Genomic DNA, 21,705 nt, shown 5'->3' with positions numbered 1-21,705 from the left:
CCTCTATGTCTGCTGTATATCCTCTCTGTCTGCTTTATATCCTCTCTGTCTGCTTTATATCCTCTCTGTCTGCTGTATATCCTCTGTCTGCTTTATATCCTCTCTGTCTGCTGTATATCCTCTCTGTCTGCTGTATATCCTCTCTGTCTGCTTTATATCCTCTCTGTCTGCTTTATGTCCTCTCTGTCTGCTTTATATCCTCTCTGTCTGCTGTATATCCTCTCTGTCTGCTGTATATCCTCTCTGTCTGCTGTATATCCTCTCTGTCTGCTGTATATCCTCTATGTCTGCTGTATATCCTCTCTGTCTGCTTTATATCCTCTCTGTCTGCTTTATATCCTCTCTGTCTGCTGTATATCCTCTGTCTGCTTTATATCCTCTCTGTCTGCTGTATATCCTCTCTGTCTGCTGTATATCCTCTCTGTCTGCTTTATATCCTCTCTGTCTGCTTTATGTCCTCTCTGTCTGCTTTATATCCTCTCTGTCTGCTGTATACCCTCTCTGTCTGCTTTATATCCTCTCTGTCTGCTGTATATCCTCTCTGTCTGCTTTATATCCTCTCTGTCTGCTGTATATCCTCTCTGTCTGCTTTTCTCTCTTTCGTTTGGTGCGTTTGTGGCGGCTTCCCGTGTCTATAGCTCCCCCTCCTCCCCCCATGCCTCAGCTGACTCCACAGATACCTCTGACAGGCTTTGTGGCCAGGGTGCAGGAGAACAGTAAGTCTACAGGCTCAACACACACTCTCCCTGTTCCCCAGATCACTCTCCCTGTTCCCCAGATCACTCTCCCTGTTCCCCAGATCACTCTCCCTGTTCCCCAGATCACTCTCCCTGTTCCCCAGATCACTCACCCTTTCCCCTAAATCTGACTATATCAACCCTCATCTGTCAACCACACAGCATGCTTTGTGCCTGTTCACTCATCTGTCTGTGTGCCTGCCTGCCTGCCTGCCTGTCTGCCTGCCTGCCTGCCTGCCTGTCTGTCTGTCTGCCTGCCTGTCTGCCTGCCTGCCTGTCTGCCTGCCTGTCTGCCTGTCTGTCTGTCTGCCTGCCTGTCCTGCGCTGTAGACAGCTCTTATCTATTGTCTGTGTTAATAAGTAGTGTTCTCAAACAGACGCTTATTGCCATCGAGACCCATTGCTTTCTCCAGTGTGCAGATACTGAGAACAAATAGTGAAAAAAGTGGCTCCATTCCAAGATTATTCAGGAGAATATATAATGGAGGAAGCAGCTGAATTGGTATTCTACAAAGTACCACGTGTGTGATAAGGCATATGTTAAGTATAATTTAACCAAAAAAATGCACCGTATGAGCGGCGCATATTTTTTTTAATTTAATTTAATTTTTTTATTTCACCTTTATTTAACCAGGTAAGCCAGTTGAGAACAGGTTCTCATTTACAACTGCGACCTGGCCAAGATAAAGCAAAGTAGTGCAATAAAAACAACACAGAGTTACATATGGGGTAAAAAAAACATAAAGTCAGAAATACAACAGAAAATATATATACAGTGTGTGCGAATGTAGTAAGTTATGGAGGTAAGGCAATAAATAGGCTATAGTGCAGAATAATTACAATAGTATTAACACTGGAATGCTAGATGTGCAAGAGATGATGTGCAAATAGAGATACTGGGGTGCAAAAGAGCAAAATAAATAACAATATAGGGATGAGGTAGTTGGGTGGGCTAATTTCAGATGGGCTGTGTACAGGTGCAGTGATCGGTAAGGTGCTCTGACAACTGATGCTTAAAGTTAGTGAGGGAGATAAGAGTCTGGATATGGAAGGACTAAACGTATTGTGCATAGTACGGTGTGATCAACAGAGAAATAGTCTGCATGCTTTTGTGTAACTTTAAAAGAAGCTTAGCCTGCTATTGTTAAGACAGATTTATGTCTGCGTTAAACAGATTTATGTTACTGGCAGAATTAAAACACCACCATTTTTATAGCCGTTTTCTTAACAGTACGAAGGCTGTCATTTCCAGTCGAGAGAGTAAAACAGAGAGCACTGACGTAGTATCCTGAGTGGTGATGGGAAAGCGTCCTCTGATAAAAACACCACCTCAGAATGTCCCCGCTCTTATTCCCTTTGGCACAACGTAGAAATGGTCATCATGTTTGATTTTATGCAGGTAAGCCTCCACGATCGGATCCACGCATCCTACTGCAGCTTCTGATTCAGAGGTCCTCCCCTGACTATATAGGCTGCAGTCTATTGTACTGGACTCATTTGTAGGCGTTCGCTTCTGTAAATAATTAAAGAGAAAAAATACTCTTCCCTGTAAATCAAAATACACTTCCTTGGACTTGGGTCACAAGATGGAGAAGGGTTGTTGCTTTGGAACATGACTGATAGGAGGATAGGGCTTTCTGCCTCCAACTGAAACTAGTTGCAGCTCTGGATGGTCCAATCCCAAATGGTCCCCTAAGCCCTACACCCTCTGCACTTGTGGAGATCTTAGAAGATGTTACAGGTATAAGCAATATGGTAATAGCTCCACCTTGCACTCTGATAGGCTAGGTGGAAGTTTCACCATATTGCTTCTTCCAATCAAATCCTCTCAGATCTCCACAAGTGCATAGGGTGAATGGCTTAGGGGTCCATTTGGGATTGGACCGGTGTGTGTGTTTGTGGTGATAGAGCCGCATCCCTCTAGGATAGTCACAAGTTCTCTACTGTCGTTGCTAACTGAAGTAAATAATGAATGATATTATACAACAAAACACAAGAAGAGAATTCAAATCCAATGGAAATAGAATGTCAAAACAAGTTTGCGTTGCGTGCAGCATTACCTTGGTGGCAAAGAACACGTGTAACCAAATTACGTGTCTTAACAAGTGACCTGGAGGAATGAATCTCAAAAAGGTCAATATCCGCACGCCAACAACTCGCTGTCACGCATTTTATTTGGTCCTTGACCGACTAACCATCGGCGCCTGGCATACATACAAACCACAGCATGTTGCTCTTCCACGATTGCATGGTTTTCTCTAGCGTTGGGCTTGGTGGCATGTGAAGCCCGCCTGTAATGTACAACGGGACCCGTTCCTTCCTCCCAGTTTCAGGCAGCATTCCTAATCTTGTTCCCTCTCCCCCTCCTCTACTCATCGGCGTTTGGCAGTTGCGGACGCCCCTACTCCGCCTCCCCCTCTTCCATCCGATGACCTGCCCATGTTTGATGAAGCTCCTCCTCCTCCTCCTCCGCCGCCGCCAGTTGACTACGAGGAAGAGGCTGTGGTGCACTACAGTGACCCGTATGCCGAAGGAGACCCCCAGTGGGCGCCCAAGAGCTACATAGAGAAAGGTACGCCTCGGGGCTCAATACCGACGTCGCTCTACTTCTCTTCCCTACCATACACTTCACATGTATTTATTTAAAACTACACCGAACTAGTCAACTACTTAAGCACATTTTGACACTCACAATAAATATGTTAACCTTCAGGCAAACCGTTTCTTACCCGTTGTATCCTAATCCAGTTTGCCTAATCCCTCTGATGTTTTGCGCCTCCTCAGTGGTGGCCATCTACGACTACACGGCAGATAAAGACGACGAGCTGAGTTTCATGGAGGGAGCCATCATCTACATCATCAAGAAGAACGACGACGGCTGGTTCGAGGGAATCAGCAGCGGAGTCACAGGCCTGTTCCCCGGCAACTACGTCGAGTCCATCATGCACTATGCCGACTGAAGGGACCCTACTACACTGTGTTGATTCAGTGTTTCTACTACAGATCAATTAAAACAGAAATCTGACCTTACAAAGCATATGGAAGTGCTTTTGGATATGACAGAATGTTTTGGTCTCTTACTGATTGCAAATAAAATACAAATATCTATTTACTTTATTTTGGTGTTGTTACGTGTGGGTTGGGAGACAAAAGTATATAAAAAAAGGAATAGGATAAGGCTGATGATGTCACAAGGACTGGGATGTTTTCAAAGACCGGGCAGTGGAGGCTGCTGATGGGAGGACGGCTCATAGTAGCTGGAACGGAGCCAATGGAATGGCAAACCATGTTGTTTGATGTATTTGATACCATTCCACTGATTCCGCTCCTGCCATTACCACGAGCTCGTCCTCCCCAGTTAAGGTGCCACCAAACTCCTGTGAGACCAGGGTAACACTAGCTGAAGGCCATCCTTCCTTTAAGTGCTCTGCCCTGTTTACATATGCATAACATCTGACCCAACTGTTCATCTATTGACCTACACATCTTTCATGCACTTATCTTAACGTATGAATGTCTTCATGAGTGTATCACGTGTATTATGCTATGTGGAGCAAATGTCTGTCAGGTAGGTAGCTTAGTGGTTAAGAGCGTTGTACCAGTGAACCGAAAGGTCGCTGGTTCTAATCCCCGAGCCGACTATGTAAAAAATCTGTCGATGTGCCCTTGAGCAAGGCACTTAACCCTAATTGCTCCTGTAAGTCGCTCTGGATGAGAGAGTCTTCTAAAATGTAAAGCACATGTCGGCATTAGGTGATCTTGTGTAGACCTTTAGGGGAAGTGTTACTACTGTTAATAGTATATAATGTGAGTGCCAGCCTGTTGGGTGTCTGTAGTGTAAATTCAGTGAATGTCAATCACATTATCTCAAGCAGGCTACACACAACACATGTACATTTGTAAGTCGCTCTGGATAAGAGCGTCTGCTAAATGACGTAAATGTCCCAACAGAAGATTGTTTGATTTTCTTCATAATATCTTTTTTATTTTACTTTTTTGACAATACAAAAACATATATATAGACAACTCAACATTTACATACATACATTTTAACGAACATTAATGACCTCACCCTTGCTCAGACCCACACGTTCCCACCGTAACCCCATCCTGCCCGTCGTCTCACACACGTTCTAATTTCTCATCTCGTGGTTGCAAAACTTTGCCATATAGCTTCAAACTGCGTTATTCTGCCTCTCTCTGTAGCCCAAACTGTTTCAATATTTAGATAAATAATAAATTTGATTCATCCACTTTTTTTTTTCTCAAAATGATTGACGAAAAATACTTGTTTGATTTTCTACAAATCAAGGTTATCATAAATCACAAGCCTGATCGATTTTGGATGTTAAATGCAAACTTGAGCTTTTTATGAATAACAAAACCTTTTATTTCTGTTTTTATTTCAGTCATTCCTGAAATTAAGTCTGTGCGTAAAGCATGCAAAATCTAATAAAAAATGTATAACCTCTACGTTTAATTATGCTTCCATTTTGTTGTAATATTTACATTCAATTTAGGCTATTTTATTGTTTTGAATTGATTAAATTGTCATTTATTGGTCTTATTTTCAAAATGCTCTAATTTGTATTTAAGCGTATTCAATAAGCGTATTCAATTCAATGAATTCTTCCATATGGTAATGCGGTGAAAAGCAAAACCATTATTTTGTGACTCCCAGTTTGACAGACACTATTAGAGTTCCATATCCATTTTAAGAAACGTCATAGTTCATGTCTTATCTGAAAAAAATGATTTCTGTAGTTTTGATAGAAGTATATAAATGTAAACAGTAATGGATTATGATAGATTGTTCTTCATGCCGTGTTAGTGGGCTTAGTTTTCAAACTGTTGTTTTGTCATGATGTTCATAACAAAAACTGCCCATTTGACTATTCCGTAATAATGGAGACCAATATGACATCTCATTTACCGCCTCAGTCTTCACATAGATGGAGCAACAACGATCAAATGTAAAACCCAGATCACATCGTTTTAGAATCGTCATAGTTTTTTTTAAACCCGCAATGGTTTGGTTTTATAACTCAGGTCTGGATATCATCGACACCAAGTTGTTTTTTCCCTTTTATTGTTCCAAATGGGCCCCACCCACTTTGTCTAGACTCACTTATATAGCTGTAGGCTATTTATCCCTTAGGGATGACTATCGATCGATTCATGACAATTCAATGTTGGCGTTTTCACTGGTTTAAGGTTACGATGGAACACGGCAGCCTTTCTCAACAGTTCCTACATGATTGTCTTTCCTGTCCAGACTCGCATGGGAATTTAACTGCGTTTGTCACCGTTTTACCATTACAGCATACAGCAGCTATTCCAGGTCAATGGGTAGACATCAGAGCTCTGCCCTTAATGTGTCTATATATTAATTGAAAAATGTACACACAGTCTTTTATAATAAAACCATTCTCCTATGTACGACCTCGTGGTGTGGTGATTGGGATTGAAAACAATGGGTAGAAAGCTTGACTTAAAAAAAAAAAGTAATGTTTTAATTTGAGTCATTGTGGATGTTAAGGCCTTGGCTGTTATGAAGCACTTGATACAGGAAGCACCTACAATATAAACAACGTTCTCCAAATTGGTGTGAGTCACCATGACAAAAGTTTGGCATTTGTGCGGTGCGGACGGATCTTCGAGCAATGTCTTAACACACACCTATATCACAATGATACTCCATCTGCATGTACAGTACAGGGAAAATAGGGTAAAACAGTGATTTTTTTAGTTTTTTTTTTTACAATAATCCTGTAGGGTCTCTGTGCATACAGGTCTGTGTCCAATCCTCACTGACATGCCATTTGACGGCTTTGTTGAAGTCCAATTGAAGAAAATGTGGGGTTTGTTTCAGAAAACTGTTGAGGCAGGGGTCCTGCAGGACTGGCATTGAAAAACCACTGGTGTCAATAACATATTATTTGTTCTGTGAGACCCTAAGTGTTTCCCAGAGGGGATAAAGAAGCCATAGGTAATGTGAAGCAGTGCATCTCAGAAGTCAGTCCCGAAGAACCTGCGTATGCACAGTTTAGTTCCACCTTCATCTTAGTTACATACAAAAACCTGCATAAACAGTGCTCCATCAGGACCCCCCTGGGAATATCACTGATGAAACATTAAACCACCCATCACCATCTTCCCCCTCCATACGGGGCATTCCACAGGTACAAGTAGCTGCCTGAAGTGACGCCTGGGGGGTGGGCGCTCACCTGTCACGGGTGAGGACCGTCTGGGTGAGCCTGATGAGGGCATCCCGCTCCGGAGAGGGCCTGAGCAGGCTGATCTGCCGGACGGCCTCCTGACAGTAGTGCTGGGCCAGGTAGTTGGTCTGATCCACACCGTTACTCTGAGGACAAACAGGAGGGGGGAGTCAGCGTGCTTTCTAACAGGTCAGTTGTAATTACTACATGATCATAGGTCCAATAGTATTTCTATACTTCGTTTATATTCCGATGAAAGCAACAAAAAAAAAAGGTAAAAGCTTTTAATAATGTTTTAATGGTGAGCGAGCGTTGAGCCTTCTCCTTGATCTTATTTATTGGTTGCACCTCGACTAACGTTGGTTGAGCGCCCTTCCACTTCTTTCTATATGGTGATTTTATACAAACACCTCCCTCCGTCTAGCGATACCCAATGTTTCTGACCTCCCTCCCTCCCTCTAGCTATACCCAATGTTTCTGACCACGCTCCATCTAGCGATACCCAATGTTTCTGACCTCCCTCCCTCTAGCTATAGCCAATGTTTCTGACCTCCCTCCCTCCAGCTATACCCAATGTTTCTGACCTCCCTCCCTCCAGCTATACCCAATGTTTCTGACCTCCCTCCCTCTAGCTACACCCAATGTTTGACCTCCCTCCCTTCCTCTAGCTATACCCAATGTTTCTGACCTCCCTCCCTCCCTCTAGCTATACCCAATGTTTCTGACCTCCCTCCCTTCCTCTAGCTATACCCAATGTTTCTGACCTCCCTCCCTCCCTCTAGCTATACCCAATGTTTCTGACCTCCCTCCCTCCAGCTACACCCAATGTTTGACCTCCCTCCCTTCCTCTAGCTATACCCAATGTTTGACCTCCCTCCCTCTAGCTACACCCAATGTTTCTGACCTCCCTCCCTCCCTCCAGCTATACCCAATGTTTGACCTCCCTCCCTCCCTCTAGCTATACCCAATGTTTGACCTCCCTCCCTCCCTCCCTCTAGCTATACCCAATGTTTCTGACCTCCCTCCCTCTAGCTATACCCAATGTTTCTGACCTCCCTCCCTCCCTCCAGCTATACCCAATGTTTCTGACCTCCCTCCCTCCCTCTAGCTATACCCAATGTTTCTGACCTCCCTCCCTCCCTCTAGCTATACCCAATGTTTCTGACCTCCCTCCCTCCCTCTAGCTATACCCAATGTTTGACCTCCCTCCCTCTAGCTATACCCAATGTTTCTGACCTCCCTCCCTCCCTCCAGCTACACCCAATGTTTCTGACCTCCCTCCCTCTAGCTATACCCAATGTTTCTGACCTCCCTCCCTCCCTCCAGCTATACCCAATGTTTCTGACCTCCCTCCCTCCCTCCCTCCCTCCCTCTAGCGATACCCAATGTTTCTGACCTCCCTCCCTCCCTCTAGCTATACCCAATGTTTCTGACCTCCCTCCCTCCCTCTAGCTATACCCAATGTTTCTGACCTCCCTCCCTCCCCTCCCTCCAGCTATACCCAATGTTTGACCTCCCTCCCTCCCTCTAGCTATACCCAATGTTTGACCTCCCTCCCTCCCTCTAGCTATACCCAATGTTTGACCTCCCTCCCTCTAGCTACACCCAATGTTTCTGACCTCCCTCCCTCCCTCTAGCTATACCCAATGTTTCTGACCTCCCTCCCTCCCTCTAGCTATACCCAATGTTTGACCTCCCTCCCTCTAGCTATACCCAATGTTTCTGACCTCCCTCCCTCCCTCTAGCTATACCCAATGTTTCTGACCTCCCTCCCTCCCTCTAGCTATACCCAATGTTTCTGACCTCCCTCCCTCTAGCTATACCCAATGTTTCTGACCTCCCTCCCTCCCTCTAGCTATACCCAATGTTTGACCTCCCTCCCTCTAGCTATACCCAATGTTTCTGACCTCCCTCCCTCTAGCTATACCCAATGTTTCTGACCTCCCTCCCTCCCTCTAGCTATACCCAATGTTTCTGACCTCCCTCCCTCCCTCTAGCTATACCCAATGTTTGACCTCCCTCCCTCTAGCTATACCCAATGTTTCTGACCTCCCTCCCTCTAGCTATACCCAATGTTTCTGACCTCCCTCCCTCTAGCTATACCCAATGTTTCTGACCTCCCTCCCTCCCTCTAGCTATACCCAATGTTTCTGACCTCCCTCCCTCCCTCCCTCTAGCTATACCCAATGTTTCTGACCTCCCTCCCTCCCTCCCTCTAGCTATACCCAATGTTTCTGACCTCCCTCCCTCCCTCCCTCTAGCTATACCCAATGTTTGACCTCCCTCCCTCTAGCTATACCCAATGTTTGACCTCCCTCCCTCTAGCTATACCCAATGTTTCTGACCTCCCTCCCTCTAGCTATACCCAATGTTTCTGACCTCCCTCCCTCCAGCTATACCCAATGTTTCTGACCTCCCTCCCTCTAGCTATACCCAATGTTTCTGACCTCCCTCCCTCCCTCTAGCTATACCCAATGTTTCTGACCTCCCTCCCTCCCTCCAGCTATACCCAATGTTTCTGACCTCCCTCCCTCCCTCCCTCCCTCCCTCTAGCTATACCCAATGTTTGACCTCCCTCCCTCTAGCTATACCCAATGTTTCTGACCTCCCTCCCTCTAGCTATACCCAATGTTTCTGACCTCCCTCCCTCTAGCTATACCCAATGTTTCTGACCTCCCTCCCTCCCTCTAGCTATACCCAATGTTTCTGACCTCCCTCCCTCCCTCCCTCTAGCTATACCCAATGTTTCTGACCTCCCTCCCTCCCTCCCCTCTAGCTATACCCAATGTTTGACCTCCCTCCCTCTAGCTATACCCAATGTTTGACCTCCCTCCCCTCTAGCTATACCCAATGTTTCTGACCTCCCTCCCTCCAGCTATACCCAATGTTTCTGACCTCCCTCCCTCTAGCTATACCCAATGTTTCTGACCTCCCTCCCTCCCTCTAGCTATACCCAATGTTTGACCTCCCTCCCTCTAGCTATACCCAATGTTTGACCTCCCTCCCTCTAGCTATACCCAATGTTTCTGACCTCCCTCCCTCCCTCTAGCTATACCCAATGTTTCTGACCTCCCTCCCTCCCTCCAGCTATACCCAATGTTTCTGACCTCCCTCCGTCTAGCTATACCCAATGTTTCTGACCTCCCTCCCTCTAGCTATACCCAATGTTTCTGACCTCCCTCCCTCCCTCTAGCTATAGCCAATGTTTCTTACCTCCTGGACATACTGCCAGGCACGAGCGACATCTCCACTGGAGCTGAACCGCCTCATGATCATACCATGCAGCTCAGGGAACTATAGAGGGAGCGGTAAGAGACACTGTCACAGACTACGCAATCAGTCATAGGCATATTATGTGATCCCAGGACTCCCTGGAAAACAGTGGCAATTGTTACTGAGTGGACTATCCTGGCTTAATAAACAACATGCTATGAATGAGAGGAATAGACACTGAGTGTACAAAACATTAAGAACACCTGCACTTCCCATGACAGACTGACCAGGTGAAAGCCATGATCCCTTATTATTATTATAATAATAATAGTAGTAGTAATAATAATAATAATAAGCCATTTAGCAGACGCTTTTATCCAAAGCGACTTACAGTCACGTGTGCATACATTTTTACGTATGGGTGGTCCCGGGGATCGAACCCACTACCCTGGCGTTACAAGCGCCGTGCTCTACCAATTGAGCTACAGATGTCACTTGTTAAATCCAATTCAAATCAGTGTAGATGAAGGGGAGGAGACAGGGTAAAGGAGGATTTTTAAGCCTTGAGACAATTGGAACAACATTTTTAAGTGCCTTTGATCGGGGTATGGTAGTAGGTGCCAGGCGCACCGGTTTGAGTGTGTCAAGAACTGCAACATTGCTGAGTTTATCCACGCTCAACAGTTTCCAGTGTGTATCAAGAATGGTCCACCACCCAGAGGACATCCAGCCAACTTGACACAACTGTGGGAAGCGTTGGAGTCAACATGGGCCAGCATCCTTGTGGAACGCATTCAACACCCGAATTGAGGCTGTTCTGTGGGCAAAACAGGGTGCAACTCAATATTAGGAAGCTGTTCCTAATGTTTTGTACACTCAGTGTATATTTACGCAATAAGGCCCAAGGGGGTGTGCTATATGGCCAATACACCACAAACCCCTGAGGTGCCTTGTTATTATAAACTGGTTACCAACGTAATTAGAGCAGTAAAAATAATTTGTTTGTCATACCCGTGGCATACGGTCTGATATACCACGGCTGTCAGCCAATCATCATTCAGGGCTCGAACCACCCAGTTTATAATGACCAGTCAGTCACTGTGATTCAATCTAGAAAATTAGACAGTGACCAGGAGAGTCAATGACTACGTGGATACGTCCCAAATGGCACCCTATGCCCTATATAGTGCACTACTTTTGACCAGAGCCTTATGGGGGACCTGATCTAAAGTAGTACACTATAAAGGGAATAGGGAGCCATTTGGGACGCATCCAGTTATTTCCCACATGGGAAGCTAAAGGGTTAAAATGTTAAACTCTCACTTCCATAAAATGGAAGACGTGCACACACACACACACACACCTGTTGGCAGGCAAACAGCACTGGTCCAGTGGCCAGGCCCAGCTTGAGGTCTGTAGCTGAAGGCTTTCCTAGCTGGCTGGCACAAGCTGTGAAGTCCAGCACATCGTCCATCAGCTACGACACACACAATTAAACAACTTAAAATATATTTTACACATTTCATTGTTAAATACATTTATTTAAAAAAAATGAAAAATGAGCACATTAAAAATGACACCCCATTGATTCAAGTATTAGAAAAATGTACCTGAAAGGCGATACCTATATTCCTCCCGTACTGAAAGGCTATTTCATGAACCTCTGGATCAGAGTTCACTAGAATGGATACCTTGAATGGAAGAGAACAACCAGTCAACACAAACCTATTCCGTTGGGCCCCAAAGACTTTCTGGAAGTCTGCATTGTTTGTGTGGAGATAGAATACATACATACAGCTTTACAACTGTTGGCGATGAGACTGGCAGTCTTCTTAAAGGTCTTCTCCAGGTAGTGTTTAAATCTCTCACTCTCATTTTGCTTGGAGCCCAGCTGCATGAATTCACCTGGAACGTCAGCAAATATGTTGGTGTGAACAGAGACAGTGTTTCCTATCCACGTCGGTCATCCTAAACATTCATCACTCATTTTCCCCTTACAGAATCAGAAGCGTTGCATTACAACGTCTAGATAGTAAAAGGGGCAGGTAATGGTGATTACCAAACTGATAAGTCAAAGTGTATTTCTGTTAGAAGGTATACAATAACTGAAAATAGCCAAGGCAACAGATAAAAAAATAAAAAATCAACTGTTTCAAATTGAAAACGGACTGAATATATTGTGCAATGCGTCACAGGCGGGATCTGAACCCATGTCCCCCCCATGGGAGAAACTTAAGTCTTAACCATTAGACCAAGAGGTAATTACCTCTTTGCCTGAGGTCGACACTGATTTTGAAGTCGCGGGCAGGGCTAACTCATCACGAGCCCGACTGTCCTTACCTCTCACCAGATCCTCCATGACCTGAGACAGCACTGACACCACCGTGTTGTTGCCGATACGGGCCAGAGCCATGGAGGCTGCCGAGAGGATGAAGTCTCCAGCTAAAATGGCCTGGGAATAAGAGAATACATTCATACGATCATACCACTACTAAGGGTGTATTCGTTTGTCATAAGATGCATTACAGAAAAGTGATAGTATTGCACCTTTTCAAGAAAACTGGCGTGACTGGCTAACCTTTCTCTCTCCCCACACTTCGTAGATAGTGGTAACATTATTGCACATGTTGCAGTGGAGTAGCTTAGCGTGTATAGGACAACGTGACTGGCTAACCTTTCTCTCTCCCCACACTTCGTTGATAGTGGTCTTCCCTCTCCGCTTGTCCGAGCCGTCGATGACATCATCGTGGACCAGGCTGGCAGTGTGGATCATCTCAGAGATCATAGCTATGGACCGCTGACCTGGGAGCAGATCTCTGGAGAGAGAGAGAGACGGAGAAAGAGAGAGGGGGAGAGAGTGAGAGAGACAGAAAGAGGAGAGAGAGGGGGGGGGGGGGGGGAGAGAGAGAACGACAGACGGGGAGAGAGAGGGGAGAGGGAGAATAGGCTGGTTGATAACAGTTATAGCTTTCTCACATATTGGTTCATATCATCACTAATATGGGCAGGCTGAATGAATTAGTTTATTGCAACGATATAGTATACGCATTATTAATTTAGACCGTAATACAGCCCTCTCCTGTAATGACGTAATAAACAGCCTGTTTTCCCTTTCCAATCTGTGTTTCCTCCCAGACAGGTGTGACAAGTTGCTCCTGGTGTGTGCGCAAAATACATTCATTAGCATAGTTTCTCACCCAGGTCTGTCTCCATGTAACCCATTAGTAGCCCCCTACAACCATTCAGATCTCACAAGCTTACATGATCGTTTGCTAGTGAAACTACAAAAAAAATAAAAAATAATAAAGATCACAGCGGTCAGGATGGTAGATCAGGCTACACACTACCATGCATGTACGTAGTATGCGTACTACCTACCTAGTTCACTAGGGTATACCAAGGATAATGTCTTACCCGTCTCGGTTGCTGTGACTATTGCAGGCCCGGGCCATCAGCACCACTATCGTGGGTCGGAAGGCCTTGCCTTTCCCGTCAAAGTAGTAGTCACACAGGGACTTGAGCTCTGACTTGGACACAAAAAGCTCCTGTGAAGCACAGATAATGTATCTTTATTACAGTCATGTTATAAAATCAGTAATAGTCTGAACTGTGTATATGAGCAATAAGAGTTAGAAGCACGCCACTGTAGCCTTAATGCTACATAACAATAGTATATTTCATTTATAGCGCACTTTTCATTGAAAAACAAATCTCAGTGCTAAATGATGACTCAAGTCAAATGACTTACCTTTTTGATATCGTCGTACAAATTACTCAAATCTTTTTGGGCTAGAGTGAAGGGGTCCTTTAACTTGGCGTCGCTGTGTATCCTTTCGCAACAACAAGGCTTTGGTGTGGGGTAAAGCAACCTTGATTTGAGCCTACAGGGAAATAAAAACACATGTAAATTAATACACACATTAATAAAACACACACACTTGAAATCAATCTACAGCATTTAACATTTCAATCTCAGACTCACCTTGTCAGAATAGAGTTGCCTAGTGAGGTTGTGTGTACAGTCCTTGAGGACAGCCCCTGAAAGAAATCAATATCACAAATGAATAACCTGAGCACCACAACATTTGCACTTGTAACCTAATGTGACCTTTAAGTCAGGTGAGCATTTGACAGCTTTTACTCCGGTTTTTGAAGGACAGCTAGTTACACCGAGGTCTAGTTGAGAGGAGACAGCTAGTTACACCGAGGTCTAGTTGAGAGGACACATACAGTGGGGAAAAAAAGTATTTAGTCAGCCACCAATTGTGCATGTTCTCCCACTTAAAAAGATGAGGCCTGTAATTTTCATCATAGGTACACGTCAACTATGACAGACAAAACGAGAATTTTTTTTCCAGAAAATCACATTGTAGGATTTTTAATGAATTTATTTGCAAATTATGGTGGAAAATAAGTATTTGGTCAATAACAAAAGTGACTCAATACTTTGTTATATACCCTTTGTTGGCAATGACACAGGTCAAACGTTTTCTGTAAGTCTTCACAAGGTTTTCACACACTGTTGCTGGTATTTTGGCCCATTCCTCCATGCAGATCTCCTTTAGAGCAGTGATGTTTTGGGGCTGTCGCTGGGCAACACGGACTTTCAACTCCCTCCAAAGATTTTCTATGGGGTTGAGATCTGGAGACTGGCTAGGCCACTCCAGGACCTTGAAATGCTTCTTACGAAGCCACTCCTTCGTTGCCCGGGCGGTGTGTTTGGGATCATAGTCATGCTGAAAGACCCAGCCACGTTTCATCTTCAATGCCCTTGCTGATGGAAGGAGGTTTTCACTCAAAATCTCACGATACATGGCCCCATTCATTCTTTCCTTTACACGGATCAGTCGTCCTGGTCCCTTTGCAGAAAAACAGCCCCAAAGCATGATGTTTCCACCCCCATGCTTCACAGTAGGTATGGTGTTCTTTGGATGCAACTCAGCATTCTTTGCAGGATTTGAGTCCCTGGCGGCGTAGTGTGTTACTGATGGTAGGCTTTGTTACTTTGGTCCCAGCTCTCTGCAGGTAATTCACTAGGTCACCCCGTGTGGTTCTGGGATTTTTGCTCACCATTCTTGTGATCATTTTGACCCCACGGGGTGAGATCTTGTGTGGAGCCCCAGATCGAGGGAGATTATCAGTGGTCTTGTATGTCTTCCATTTCCTAATAATTGCTCCCACAGTTGATTTCTTCAAACCAAGCTGCTTACCTATTGCAGATTCAGTCTTCCCAGCCTGGTGCAGGTCTACAATTTTGTTTCTGGTGTCCTTTGACAGCTCTTTGGTCTTGGCCATAGTGGAGTTTGGAGTGTGACTGTTTAAGGTTGTGGACAGGTGTCTTTTATACTGATAACAAGTTCAAACAGGTGCCATTAATACAGGTAACGAGTGGAGGACAGAGGAGCCTCTTAAAGAAGAAGTTACAGGTCTGTGAGAGCCAGAAATCTTGCTTGTTTGTAGGTGACCAAATACTTATTTTCCACCATAATTTGCAAATAAATTCATTAAAAATCCTACAATGTGATTTTCTGGATTTCTTTTTCTCAATTTGTCTGTCATAGTTGACGTGTACCTATGATGAAAATTACAGGCCTCATCTTTTTAAGTGGGAGAACTTGCACAATTGGTGGCTGACTAAATACTTTTTTCCCCCCATTGTACACCGAGGTCTAGTTGAGAGGACACATAGCTAGTTACACCAAGGTCTAGTTGAGAGGAGACAGCTAGTTACACCAAGGTCTACAGTGAGGGAAAAAAGTATTTGATCCCCTGCTGATTTTGTTTGTTTGCCCACTGACAAAGAAATTATCAGTCTATAATTTTTAATGGTAGGTTTATTTGAACAGTGAGAGACAGAATAACAACAAAAAAATCAAAAGAAAAATGCATGTCAAAAATGTTATAAATTGATTTGCATTTTAATGGGGTAAATAAGTATTTGACCCCTCTTCAAAACATGACTTAGTACTTGGTGGCAAAACCCTTGTTGGCAATCACAGAGGACAGACGTTTCTTGTAGTTGGCCACCAGGTTTGCACACATCTCAGGAGGGATTTTGTCCCACTCCTCTTTGTAGATCTTCTCCAAGTCAGAGGTTTCGAGGCTGACGTTAGGCAACTCGAACCTTCAGCTCCCTCCACAGATTTTCTATGGGATTAAGGTCTGGACACTGGCTAGGCCACTCCAGGACCTTAATGTGCTTCTTCTTGAGCCACTCCTTTGTTGCCTTGGCCGTGTGTTTTGGGTCATTGTCATGCTGGAATACCCATCCACGACCCATTTTCAATGCCCTGGCTGAGGGAAGGAGGTTCTCACCCAAGATTTGATGGTACATGGCCCCGTCCATCGTCCCTTTGATGCGGTGAAGTTGTCCTGTCTCCTTAGCAGAAAAACACCCCCAAAGCAGGCGGCAGGTAGCTTAGTGGTTAAGAGCGTTGTGCCAGTAACCGAAAGGTTGCTGGTTCTAATCCCCGAGCCGACTAGGTGAAAAATCTGTCGATGTGCCCTTGAGCAAGGCACTTAACCCTAATTGCTCTTGTAAGTCGCTCTGGATAAGAGCATCTGCTAAATGACTAAAATGTAAATGTAATAATGTTTCCACCTCCATGTTTGACGGTGGGGATGGTGTTCTTGGGGGTCATAGGCAGCATTCCGCCTCCTCCAAACACAGCGAGTTGAGTTGATGCCAAAGAGATCGATTTTGGTCTCATCTGACCACAACACTTTCACCCAGTTCTCCTCTGAATCATTCAGATGTTCATTGGCAAACTTCAGACGGGCCTGTATATGTGCTTTCTTGAGCAGGGGGACCTTGCGGGCGCTGCAGGATTTCAGTCCTTCACAGCGTATTGTGTTACCAATTGTTTTCTTGGTGACTATGGTCCCAGCTGCCTTGAGATCATTGACAAGATCCTCCCGTGTAGTTCTGGGCTGATTCCTCACTGTTCTCATGATCATTGCAACTCCACGAGGTGAGATCTTGCATGGAGCCCCAGTCCGAGGGAGATTGACAGTACTTTTGTGTTTCTTCCATTTGCGAATAATCGCACCAACTGTTGTCACCTTCTCACCGAGCTGCTTGGCGATGGTCTTGTAGCCCATTCCAGCCTTGTGTAGGTCTACAATCTTGTCCCTGACATCCTTTGAGAGCTCTTTGGTCTTGGTCATGGTGGAGAGTTTGGAATCTGATTGATTTATTGCTTCTGTGGACAGGTGTCTTTTATACAGGTAACAAACTGAGATTAGGAGCACTCCCTTTAAGAGTGTGCTCCTAATCTCAGCTCGTTACCTGTATAAAAGACACCTGGGAGCCAGAAATCTTTCTGATTGAGAGGGGATCAAATACTTATTTCCTTCATTAAAATGCAAATCAATTTATAACATTTTTTACATGCGTTTTTCTAAAAAAAATTGTCTTTATTCTGTCTCTCACTGTTCAAATAAACCTACCATTAAAATTATAGACTGATCATGTCTTTGTCAGTGGGCTAACATACAAAATCAGCAGGGGATCAAATACTTTTTTCCCCTCACTGTAGTTGTGAGGAGACATACCTAGTTACACCGAGGTCTAGTTGCGAGGACCTTTTAGTAGGAAGTGAACCACATACACTTGACCAATAAAGTCTACCCACTGACAGTTCTGTCTAGTGATAACGTTAACCTACCGTCGCTTGAGCTAATAGGGTTAAACTAGTGAGATAAATCAAGTGCAAAACTTGGTACATAGCAATCCCGAAATGACATGCACCGTCTTGACCTTTAGCTAAACTGAGACTACATAACAAACCAGCTAGCTAGATATGGCTAGAACTACAAACAATATTGTCATACTAAACAACAATCTTTAGCTAACGTTATGTCCAGAAAAGCAATTTCATTGATACAATATTGATTGTTTTAGTTAGCTTCTACAACTAGAATAAACTGGACTGGACTAAATTCCAATATAGCTACACCAAGCCAGCTGTAACTCATTCAATAAAATCAGTTTGCGGCTTCCAACTTCTCTACTGGTTGACCTTCCTCGGGTTGACAGCACGCCCGCCCGGTGAAATCTTACCACGTTACCTCATTTCTCCAGCCAGCGACAGTTCCCGTTCTTCGGAGCAACGAGGCAGCAAACATAGCAGAACTTCCATTAAAACACCATACGGTTTCTAGTAAACGTGTACAAGTAGCGCCTTTACTTCTCCTCCAACAGTGCCTCCACGGTACCGCCATGTTCCTCCGGACACATCTCTGGAGCAGGTTATAGAATGTGACGCCGGAAGTAGAGGACAGCAAATTGCCCTTGGTTGACGTCATGGCGTTTTAAAACAACCAGGGTTGCCCACATGTTCGCGGTTTTCCGGCCACGTTGAGCTACTTTGAAAACGATGTTGCGGGTGAAAATGTATTGATCGCGGGTTGTGGTGCTACTTCTTATTTGCACCGCGTGTGCAAAGCTGTCATCAAGGCAAAGGGTGGCTATTTGAAGAATTTCAAATATAAAATATATTTTGATTTGTTTAACACTTTTTTGGTTACTACATGATATATGTGTTATTTCATAGTTTTGATGACTTCACTATTATTCTACAATGTAGAAAATAGTAAAAATAAATAAAAGCCCTTGAATGAGTATGTGTACTAAAACCTTTGACCGGTAGTGTGTGTGTGTGTGTATATATCTTTTTCAAACAGAAATTTGCATCCTGTAGCACTAACTCCAAAAAGTTTTGGGACACTGAAAAGTCCATGGAGAATAAGAGCACTTCCTCCCAGCTGCCTACTGCACTGAGGCTAGGAAACACTATCACCACCGATAAATCTACAATAATCGAGAATTTCAACAAGCATTTTGCTACGGCTGGCCATGCTTTCCACCTGGCTACCACTACCCCGGCCACCAACTCTGCACCCTCCGCTGCAACTCTGCACCCCCCCCCCCCGCTTCTCCTTCACACAAATTCAGACAGCTGATGTTCTGAAAGAGCTGCAAAATCTGGACCCCTACAAATCAGCTGGCCTAGACAATCTGGACCCTTTCTTTCTAAAACTAGCTGCCGAAATTGTCGCAGCCCCTATTACTAGCCTGTTCAACCTCTCTTTCGTAACGTCTGAGATCCCCAGAGATTGGAAAGCTGCCGCAGTCATCCCCCTCTTCAAAGGGGGTGACACTCTAGATCCAAACTGTTACAGACCTATATCCATCCTGCCCTGCCTTTCGAAAGTATTTGAAAGCCAAGTTAACAAACAGATCACCAACCATTTCGAATCCCACCGTACCTTCTCCGCTATGCAATCCGGTTTCCGAGCTGGTCATGGGTGCACTTCAGCCACGCTCAAGGTCCTAAACGATATTATAACCGCGATCGATAGTAGACAGTACTGTGCAGCCGTCGTCATCGACCTGGCCAAGGCTTTCGACTCTGTCAACCACCGCATTCTTATTGGCAGACTAAATAGCCTTGGTTTCTCAAATGACTGCCTCGCCTGGTTCACCAACTACTTCTCAGATAGAGTTCAATGTGTGAAATCGGAGGGCCTGTTGTCTGGACCTATGGCAGTCTCTATGGGGGTGCCACAGGGTTCAATTCTTGGGCCGACTCTTTTCTCCGTGTATATCAATGATGTCGCTCTTGCTGCTGGTGACTCTCAGATCCACCTCTACGCAGACGACACCATTTTGTATACATCTGGCCCTTCATTGGACACTGTTAACAAACCTCCAAACAAGCTTCAATGCCATACAACACTCCTTTCGTAGCCTCCAACTGCTCTTAAACACTAGTAAAACTAAATGCATGCTCTTCAATCGAACGCTGCTGGCACCCGCCCAGCCGACTAGAATCACTACTCTCGACGGGTCTGACCTAGAGTATGTGGACAACTACAAATACCTAGGTGTCTGATTAGATTGTAAACTCTCCTTCCAGACTCACATTAAGCATCTCCAATCCAAAGTTAAATCTAGAATCGGTTTCCTATTTCGCAACAAAGCCTCCTTCACTCATGCTGCCAAACATGCCCTCGTAAAACTGACTATCCTACCGATCCTTGACTTCGGCGATGTCATTTACAAAATAGCCTCCAACACTCTACTCAGCAAATTGGATGTAGTCTATCACGGTGCCATCCGTTTTGTCACCAAAGCCCCATATACTACCCACCACTGTGACCTGTACGCTCTTGTTGGCTGGCCCTCACTACATATTCGTCGCCAAACCCACTGGCTCCAGGTCATCTATAAATTCCTTCTAGGCAAATCCCCGCCTTATCTTAGCTCATTGGTCACCATAGCAACACCCACCCGTAGTATGCGCTCCAGCAGGTATATCTCACTGGTCATCCCCAAAGCCAACACCTTCTTTGGCCGCCATTCCTTCCAGTTCTCTGCTGCCAATGACTGGAACGAACTGCAAAAATCTCTGAAGCTGGAGACTCTTATCTCCCTCACTAACTTTAAGCATCAGTTGTCAGAGCAGCTTACCGATCACTGCACCTGTACACAGCCCATCTGAAATTAGCCCACCCAACTACCTCATCCCCATATTGTTATTTATTTTGCTCATTTGCACCCCAGTATCTCTATTTGCACATCATCTCTATCATTCCAATGTTAATACTAATTGTAATTATTTTGCACTATGGCCAATTTATTGCCTTACCGCCATAACTTACTACATTTGCACACACTGTATATATATTTTCTGTTGTATTTTTGACTTTATGTTTTGTTTTACCCCATATGTAACTCTGTGTTGTTGTTTTTATCGCACTGCTTTGCTTTATCTTGGCCAGGTCGCAGTTGTAAATGAGAACTTGTTCTCAACTGGCTTACCTGGTTAAATAAAGGTGGCCAGAAGTAGCCGATCGTACATGGGCGCTAGATCGGTACAATCTAGGCTTGATTTGCATTCCCGGTAATACACTCGTGCGCCCAGTGGACCGGCTAGTAAGCATCCTCCATTCAGCTGCAATGGAATAACCTCCCTCCTTAACTAGCTTTAATGGCAAGAAGGCGTCAACGGAAAATATGCGTACTTTCTTTATGAAACAATTTTACACCACCACTCATATTTTCGGACAACTTTGTGGTGGAAAATAGTGTTTCTTAAAAGAATGTACGCATATTCGCCCCGTTTTTTCCCTGCCTTCCTCGCCATTAAAGCTAGTTGAGGAAAATGCCTTTGCAGCCCGAATGGAGGATGCTTTACGTACGAGCCAGTCCACAGGGGACACGAGTGTAGGCCTATTACCAGGACTGCACATCAAGCCTAGACGATAGTGCACATCTAGCGCCCATGCACTATTGGCTGGCTAGGCTAGAAGATAGGCACTATTGTCAATAGGCGCTGAAGGTAGTTAGCGTCTATTAATGGTTTACAGTGAGACTTACAAACATATACACTTTCAGAACACAACCCTTGACCAATAGACAGGGCCAGGGGAAATTTGGGAAGTTGGCCAACCGTCCATTTTCTAACGTATCCAACTATTATCAAAATGAGAGCGCTGAAAATTAGATTAGGCCTATTTTACCATTACAAATA

General features: G+C 44.6%; 2 protein-coding genes across 7 annotated transcripts in view; one reads left to right on the top strand and one right to left on the bottom strand.

Moving 5' to 3' along the window:
* LOC121549735 (abl interactor 1) overlaps positions 1–3,854 on the top strand; it is a 118,062-nt gene extending 114,208 nt beyond the window's left edge. For 3 of the 6 annotated variants that reach the window (XM_041861586.2, XM_041861584.2, XM_041861585.2), the window contains 3 exons: positions 639–716; positions 3,127–3,309; positions 3,522–3,854. In XM_041861586.2, coding sequence (XP_041717520.2) covers positions 639–716; positions 3,127–3,309; positions 3,522–3,697 — 437 coding nt within the window. In that variant the 3' untranslated portion in view covers positions 3,698–3,854. Of the gene's footprint in view, positions 1–593; positions 717–3,126; positions 3,310–3,521 lie in introns of all 6 variants that reach the window. The other 3 variants (XM_041861588.2, XM_041861587.2, XM_045210389.1) reach the window with 2 other exon arrangements.
* Positions 3,855–4,692: 838 nt separating this feature from the next.
* Positions 4,693–18,452, bottom strand: LOC121549737 (all trans-polyprenyl-diphosphate synthase PDSS1-like). The gene is made up of 11 exons (XM_041861589.2): positions 18,239–18,452; positions 14,151–14,206; positions 13,917–14,049; positions 13,583–13,713; positions 12,843–12,984; positions 12,509–12,620; positions 11,964–12,073; positions 11,779–11,859; positions 11,532–11,645; positions 10,169–10,249; positions 4,693–7,101 (listed from the first exon to the last, which is right to left on the bottom strand). Exons 1-11 carry the CDS (start codon positions 18,389–18,391, stop codon positions 6,961–6,963), a joined length of 1,254 nt encoding a protein of 417 aa, XP_041717523.2. The 5' UTR covers positions 18,392–18,452; the 3' UTR covers positions 4,693–6,960.
* Between the last annotated feature and the right edge of the window lie 3,253 nt (positions 18,453–21,705).

The sequence above is a fragment of the Coregonus clupeaformis genome, chromosome 34 (genome assembly GCF_020615455.1).
Source record: "Coregonus clupeaformis isolate EN_2021a chromosome 34, ASM2061545v1, whole genome shotgun sequence".
Taxonomy (NCBI): domain Eukaryota; kingdom Metazoa; phylum Chordata; class Actinopteri; order Salmoniformes; family Salmonidae; genus Coregonus; species Coregonus clupeaformis.
The sequence above is the reverse complement of the archived record's forward strand: the minus strand, read 5'-3'. Positions and strand labels throughout refer to the sequence as shown.

Bases quoted from the DNA above. Each gene is read 5' to 3' on its own strand.
- LOC121549737 (XM_041861589.2), bottom strand. From the start codon at position 18,391: ATGGCGGTACCGTGGAGGCACTGTTGGAGGAGAAGTAAAGGCGCTACT. The intron at 13,714-13,916 runs GTAAGTCATTTG...TGTGCTTCACAG, and splicing joins TGTACGACGATATCAAAAAG to GAGCTTTTTGTGTCCAAGTC. The intron at 11,860-11,963 runs GTATGTATGTAT...CTTCCATTCAAG, and splicing joins TCGCCAACAGTTGTAAAGCT to GTATCCATTCTAGTGAACTC.